Source organism: Brienomyrus brachyistius, chromosome 19 (genome assembly GCF_023856365.1).
Source record: "Brienomyrus brachyistius isolate T26 chromosome 19, BBRACH_0.4, whole genome shotgun sequence".
NCBI lineage: Eukaryota > Metazoa > Chordata > Actinopteri > Osteoglossiformes > Mormyridae > Brienomyrus > Brienomyrus brachyistius.
The window spans coordinates 1,959,106-1,966,936 of NC_064551.1; the positions used below are offsets into that span (position 1 = coordinate 1,959,106).

Sequence of the window (7,831 nt, forward strand, 5' to 3'; positions counted from 1 at the left end):
TGCATTTCGTCGCTCCACAATCAGAATAGAGTGCAAAACGATAAGACCCCCGATCATGGGTGAAGGTGGGAGCCTGTTCATTCATGTATGTTACTTAATCTTCTTCCATGTGCTGATTGCTGTGCAGTATGTCAGATAGTGCGAGGGGAATCCCGCGAGAGAGCCCGTCTGTCGAGGCTGTGTGATGAGATATAAATCTATTATTATCTGTGTTTCTGCTGGTTTTACTGCTGTAAGTCTTACATAAACTAACCACTGACTTCTGTCTGGTCTCATTTATTTGTTATTTATTTAATCAACATATTACTTTTATAAAAAAAATGCCTCTCTGTCCTCAATTTAATTTTCAGTTGTTTGAAAAAATACTTAAGATTCTTTTGGCTTTGAAACATTACATTTGCTAATATTTTATAATTATATAATATTTTATCATATAGCATGATGACATTTTATATTATCCCCGTCTATCTAACCAGCTTGATGTTCTTGATTGTTTTGCATGGCACCTGAAAGTTAATTCTGTATATGTTCAATTGCTTTCAAATAAATAATCAATTCTGATTTCAAATGGTTGTCTCAAATGCCAACAACGGATTGGTTTGCTAATAGATGAACAGCAGTAAGGAAGGGCAGGTAGAGAGTGTCAGACAGATATTTGGCAGGTAGACACTTCATGGAACCTTTGAGCACAGCTAAAAGCACCGGAATATGCAGAGAACTGGGTTTAGCTTGCGTATAACAATGAACCTTACTTTGTATGACACTCAAAAGGCACATCTACCTCAATCGCATGTCTTGTTGGGCCTTGTTGAGCTGCTCGCATAACTTTACACATAACAGCTACATTTGTTTAATCCTCAGGTTAAGTTCTGCGTCCACATTACACTAAGGTGCAGAGTTAATCACTTTTAGGTACACGTCCACCTTTACTTTGCAACTCTGGGCTGATTCAAAATGTCCCAAATATACGGACATGCTGGAATAGTTTAGGATAATGGATCCACTGAGCATACAGTAACTCTTCAGCTTGACAAAGATATTTGTTTGGCAATTTCTGTCCTTGACCTGACAACCAGCAACATCAGTGCAATGGCCTCTGCTCCCACTGGGGCCCATAAATACACCATTCATCTGCATATTGAACGTTGCAGAAGCATTTTAACCCCTCTTAGCATAAACTAAAAAGCCGCGTACACCTCTACTTGTGTAAATTAGATTTACATAAATCTGAACCGACGTGAGAAATCCCCACCGTACACAGCACTTACAGACAGCGCTCGCACAAGCACATCAAGTACAAGTTGGTGCAGCCAGCCGCTGTCCTGGTTCCCGCGTGTCTCGTTCTGTGAACACACCTATTCTAAATAGTGTAGCGCTTTATACAAATGAAAAGAATTCATTTCATTGACTAAGCCTATCTTTTATTACAATATTCAATATATCTGGCAGTTACTAGAGAATTATACTAAATGTGTAATTTCATTCCTTTGATTGTAACAAATGCCTCCGTTTAGTTACGGTCAGCTAAGACAGGTTACTGGGCAACGTTACACAGCTGTCAGGTTTGGTCAGCTGGCTGGAGCGAGATTTTCAATGCAAGACAAATCTGTACACACATTTACATGTATGCCACAGATTCATTTTTTTATTTTACCTTCTATTTACCTTGCAAATAGTCTGCAGGGTTTGCAAATTGGCCCAACACTTTTGATGTAGCTCATTTTAGGTTTATAATGGAATAATATAAATTTGCCATAAGATTTCTAGTGTGAGCGACCCTGCAGCTTGTGAACCAGGCCCTAAGGTCTTACATACAAAGGGAACACAGAGGTGCAAATTGAGAGTTGTGTTAGGCTGATGTTAGGCTGTGTTAGGTTATGCCAAATGGGGCAGGGGGGGGGGAATCTGACATATGACTTTTGATTTACGTAAGGGATTGAAAAATGGTCTAAGTGCGCAAGTTGAGGATTGCCTGTACTATGTTACTCTGAAGCATCACGCCGCCTGAGGAATTCACCTATAGTGACTATAAAAAGGCCGTACCCCATTAATAGCATTATGACATCCTGGATAGTAAAAAGCAGGATGTTTCTCTGGAACAGGCCACCTGATATTTATGCCCTGGAATTCTCCATCTCGTTAGCACCTTCCGATGTAGTGCGCTAAAATAACGCTCGCTTCGCCGCGTGGAAAATATGAGCCCTGAGACCTTGGCTGACCTTCGTGTGATCCAGAGCCTCGTTTGGTGCTCGGTCAGAAGCAAAGGTGAGCGGGTAAATGGAGCAGGAAAACTCACTCGTAAGACGGTTCTGCGATAATGTCTGTGTTGCTGGTGTTCAGTGGGGTTTCTTCTGGAGCTGGTTATGGACGTTACCTGCTGTGATAGTAACAGACACTAAGAACAGTCAGGCTAAGGCCAGTATTGCTTTCTTCCAGCAGCAGATTAGTACAATCTCATTACGGATGACTATTCCAAGCAACAATATTTAGTTTTCTTTGGAGTTAAGCCAACCTGCAAAGTTTTTATTCCTGTATATGCATCTATTCTTACGACCCTGATGTCAAGCTTACCTACTGTGTTAGAGTAACTGTTAATTTCCCTGCCCTGACTGTGCTCATGTCTTGCCCCTCAGTGTTCCCTAAAATTAGTTACATCAAAATTGTTGGGCCAATTTGCAAACCCTAAAGACTATTTCCAAGGTAATGGTCTCGATTTGAAAGTCTCACTCCAGCCAGCGGACCAAAGCTGGCAGCCCTGAGCTTGAGTGTTTCTTGCGTTGGCTGGTTCTGGCGTAGGTCCACGTGGTGTTTTCGCAAAGGCCGTGTCTGCATCCTCCCCGTTCCATCAATTCTTTGTCTACCTCATGCATCACCTAGTTAAAGTTGTGACTTTGTAAAGGGAAATTCCTAAATGCCACAGAAGGATCAGATCTATTCATAGATGAGCTGCTGGCGGAAGGTTATCAACAGCAGAGGAGTGACATCACGGTCTTGGGCCACATGGCGAAGGTAAATATGCCATGGATTGCTCCAGAATGGTGCTCTAGCTATAGAAATGGGAGGACTGAGACATGTATAGAAATGGGAGGACTGACACATGTATAGAAATGGGAGGACTGAGACATGTATAGAAATGGGAGGACTGACACATGTATAAAAAAGGGAAGACAGACGTATAGAAATAGGAAGACAGACATGTATGGCTCTCAAATGGGATTAAGAGGAAAAGGACATACTATCCATGGCTTTTCAAATACATTGAGAGAAGATCCATCTTTGTAATTTGAACAAACTGATTCTCCATTTGTCCTAAACAAAACCAAGTGCACTCAAATCCTGATAAACAAAACTGATGGATTTTAGTGGTTTTCCCATTCAAATTAATGGCTGATGTAACAGACTGGTGCATTTGGGTTGGTCCGAAATCATGACTCTGAAGAGGGCTTCTGTAGGGCAACACTAAGGTATTAAAGTCCCATATGACACAGAGTGGGGGGCAGAAGTGGTTCTGGTGGTGCAGAAAGGTTAGGGCTGCATGCACGAATAAGAAGGCCTGTACAAAGTTGCTATTGTCTCGCTGGCATTGTCCGTGCAAGCCTGAGTGGCCTCTTTGGTCAGGTGATCGATGACATCAGCAGACAGGAAGCCAGGCGATGACCACAGAGGGCTGGAATGCATTATCGCATCAGGCTGAGAGACTGCGAGTCCCCTTACTTACTTTTTAGTCAGGTGGTCTAGGTGAGATAAGGAATTTTTCATTTTTTCAGTGGACAGCACAGTTTATAGTAATATAGAAGTCTACATAAAATGTGGTTTTAGTGGATTTTGGCACACAAACAAAACATTCTTCATATTTGTCAATATTTAGCAAATTTTGTTTTTATTTTGGAAAATTTTTGAAGAGAGTGCGTTGTTAAAACGCATCGATAGATGGCTTTATGCTTGTATTTCTTGTTGAGTGCTATTGAATTCTTCTCTTTGTATATCATTCTTGTGATATCACTGCAGTTTCTGGTCGGCAGCCTGCTTAAGCAACGGCTAATGGACCATGGTGAGATGATGGGCTGTCATTAGCCCAGCACGGTTAGCAGAGTGTGAGCAGGCAATTGGAAGGCCCAACCCGGGGGGGGCATTTAGGCAGAACAGCATGCAGACGTATCTCCTTGGAGGCGCTGGGCTCTCGGATCCCTGCAAATGCTTCACAGAGCTGCTGGGATGGAACCCCATCAAGGAATTTGCTACAGACCCATGCAATAACTAATTAACTAAATGCTTAGTTATGAAGAATTTAATACATTGATTTTTTTTGTGGGGGCGGCATGGTGGTGCAGTGGTTAGCACTGTTGCCTCACACCTTTGGGACCCGGGTTCGAGTCTCCGCCTGGGTCACATGTGTGCGGAGTTTGCATGTTCTCCCCATGTCATTGTGGGGTTTCCTCCGGGTACTCCGGTTTCCCCCCACAGTCCAAAAACATGCTGAGGCTGATTGGAGTTGCTAAATTGCCCATAGGTGTGCATGTGTGAGTGAATGGTGTGTGAGTGTGCCCTGCGATGGGTTGGCCCCCCATCCTGGGTTGTTCCCTGCCTCGTGCCCATTGCTTCCAGGATAGGCTCTGGACCCCCCGCGACCCAGTAGGATAAGCGGTTTGGAAAATGGATGGATGGATTTTTTTGTATGGCAGCAATACTTTGAAAACACTTTCATGGCAGAATCTGATTCATCTATTAAAAACATTTAAGTCTTTTTGGACTTCTAGCCAATAAATCCTCCTCAAATGTCATACAGTACAATATGTTTTTTTAATGAAATCATACGTTTTTGCATGCAGGTCCAGTGGAATACTTCTTTTTGCATATCATCCCATTTTGCTTATAGCTGAGAGCGAAGCTAGGGTCCGATTACAGGGCCATTTATCCAGCCCCCCCAGAGATTTGTGGGGGATTGAGGGCCCAATGGACATGAGACTATTCTGCTGAGGGCCAGATGGAAGCCAGTGATCTTTCAATCACAGGCACAGAGGCCCGACCCGCTGAGTCACACTGCACCCACCCCCCCATGGAAGTTCTTTTTCAGCCACAATCCAAGCATGAACTACAAAGAGATTCTTGTTTTCCCGCAAGGCTTTGCTATAGATGAGGCCTGCAGGTGATTCATCCACGTAAAGTGGAGCCACAGTGGCCCCCAGGCACAGCGAAGTTAACCCTCTTCCACATGATTTTTCACACTGGATAATTATTAAGTTTTGCGGGACAGACAGGCTAGAGGCGCAGCTCCAGGCAGGGCAGGTAGATGGCGCCGATAGGGATCGGCAGCTGTGCTGCGCTTATCAGACGGGATCGGATCATGTCACACTGGGTAGCCGAGCTCCACCCACTGTGAAGGGTAACCCCACCCACAGACAGGGAGGGACGGCCTACCACTGTCTGCTACAGGGTGCGGGATGGGAATGAAGCCGGCCCACATTTATACAAAGGCCAAGTACAAAACACTGAACCTTAACCCACTGGCTGGTAAAAACAACCTGCATGTCAGACTGCATTTTTGCTGAACTAGCTCAGTTGGCTAGTAGCTAACATTCTGTATACACCCTGCCTCACCTCTCCCTGTCCTGCTCCAGCAGGCTGGTAAAGTCGTCACTCTTGTTCATGTAGTCCACATGCTTGCGCTTCTCCTTGTCCAGCTCATGGATGGTGCGCCGGTGGCACTTCTCAGCTATCAGCAGCTGCTCCAGCATCCTCCGATACGTCTCACGGTGCTTCTCCTCCAGGTGATCCAGCTGCGAACAGCAGCAATAAGATCCTTAAGGAATCTGCCACTGGCTTCGGCTGCCATTGATCACATCGAGGCTCTATGAACTCAAGAAGCCAAGGAGGACGCATGGGAATCCTCTGAACCCCTCAGATCAGGACCTCGATGTTTGCAGTGCAGCCAAAAGCCAGTAAATAGCCGTTGGGTCATTTCAGGATGGTCACCTACCTTTACCATTGGCAGCTGGTACACGTCGTCGCTGAGGGACTTGGTGAATAGCCCGTCCCGCTGCAGGGCCTGCAGGACGCGGGAGGGAGTCGCTGAGCCGTACTGCTCTTCCAGGGCCTCTGGGCGGAGCCGCTCCGACTTCAGCATGTGAATGACGTCATCCCGCGCCTGCAGAGAAAGTCGGTCACAGATAACAGGCCTTGATGGGATGGAGTCGCGGGAGACAACTACAGGTTTCCAAGACCGTCATCAGCTTCTCGTTACTTTTACAAAGTAAAAATTTAATTGCATGGTTCTAACATGTACATGCTTTTTACTGTGTATGTGACAATAAACTTCTTGAACTTGAACATATCGGAATCTATCCATGTCATTCCAACATGCACCAATAGGTGGAGCAAGAGTTCCATTTTTCTCATAAAGTCAATCAAGTCACGCTCAGCCCTCAGCCAAATAATGCACTATTTCTCATAAATGATTCTTCAGTGATTTCTGCTACTCATATATGTTGCTTTCTAATAATGCAATACCAAAAAGTAAGGCTGTACAAAGAACGTGAGGTAGACGTCATGTAGCAGAGTTGCAATTAATCCTATTTTGGAAAAGTTGAGTTGAAAAGTAAGTGAAAATGGGTCTGGAGGTAGAGGCCAAATCATGTCCCAACCATAAGTACCCAAGCTTTCTGTACCAAAGCATCCGTTCATCAGACACACTTGTGTTTGGAGCTAAGCAGCATTAAACATTTATGCATCTTTCTTACAGCGGGGCAAACCATTTCCAGATTGTGGGTGACATTTTTTCCAAAGTCACTGTCAATACAACTAGATCAGTGGTTGCCCACGCCTAGTAGCCCACAGCGAGCCAATCAGTAGCTTGTATGGCAATTAGCAGAAATTTTAGGTTTTGTCTTGGATGATCAGCCCCGAGTGGCACACCGCACCACACTGTACAGTGCATGTGAAAGGGGAATTTTTCCATTGCTACCCCCAGCACCCCCCAAAAAGGGTGGAAGACCCCTGGCCCAGATGGTCTCGCACTGTAAGCCTGGGAGCCTTTAGCGACGCACCTGCTAACAGTGTTAGCGTGCGCCATGCGCGAACGAGCCAGCGGAAACATGGGCAAGTCGCTAAGTGGATCAGCGGGGGGGCTGGAGAAGAGTGGGCAACACACAGCTGCGCCATCACTCTCCAGGCGGCCATTAATAAACAAAACTCCATCAGAAAATAATTATGGGGCCCCGGTACGAGCGACTTCCTGTCTCCGCCGGCCGCTCCTCTGGGACGGCATGATGAAGGTCTGCCGGCTAAATGAACCCTGAAGTGCCGCAGCCAGACAGAGGCAGTTCCGACTGGTAAAAAAGGGGCTTCTTGCATTTGCGCGTGAAAGGCTGGCTACCTGCACCTCGCCCTCCATGACTCCCAGCAGCTTCAGCAGGGCCTCTTTGGGAAGCTCCTTCAGTCCTGGTTTTTGTACCCCGGACTCTGGGCTTTTCTGAGGTCCTTTTGCCGTCCTGGCTGACAGGTTCTCCTCCTCTTTCTCCTGTCGGGGTTTCACTCTCCTTTTCTTGGAACCCTGGACATTCTCGTCCACATCTTCTCGGGTGACGCCGGTCAGCTGGGGGGCGATCGCTTGCCCACTGGTTGGACTCTCCACAGCATTTTTTCTGGATCTCATCCTTACCTAGCAAAAGAAGCAGAAATCAGCATGCGGGTAATCCATCCAATAATAAACAACCGATATTCTCAACGAAAGACAAGCATTCACGCAATACACAATTCCAGGGGTATTTCATGAATGATAACTTTAAAAATTTGGAAAGTGACCAAGGCTTAGTTATTAACCCACCTACAAGCA

General features: G+C 45.7%; 1 protein-coding gene across 5 annotated transcripts in view; it reads right to left on the reverse strand.

Moving 5' to 3' along the window:
- Window positions 1–7,831, reverse strand: part of LOC125714452 (filamin-A-interacting protein 1-like) — a 28,302-nt gene that overhangs the window by 9,424 nt on the left and 11,047 nt on the right. For all 5 annotated transcript variants that reach the window (XM_048985095.1, XM_048985096.1, XM_048985099.1 and 2 more), the window contains exons 3-5: window positions 7,373–7,657; window positions 5,978–6,145; window positions 5,599–5,777 (exon numbers count right to left, since the gene is read on the reverse strand). In XM_048985095.1, the coding sequence (XP_048841052.1) occupies window positions 5,599–5,777; window positions 5,978–6,145; window positions 7,373–7,657 (632 nt within the window). The remainder of the gene's footprint in view (window positions 1–5,598; window positions 5,778–5,977; window positions 6,146–7,372; window positions 7,658–7,831) is intronic.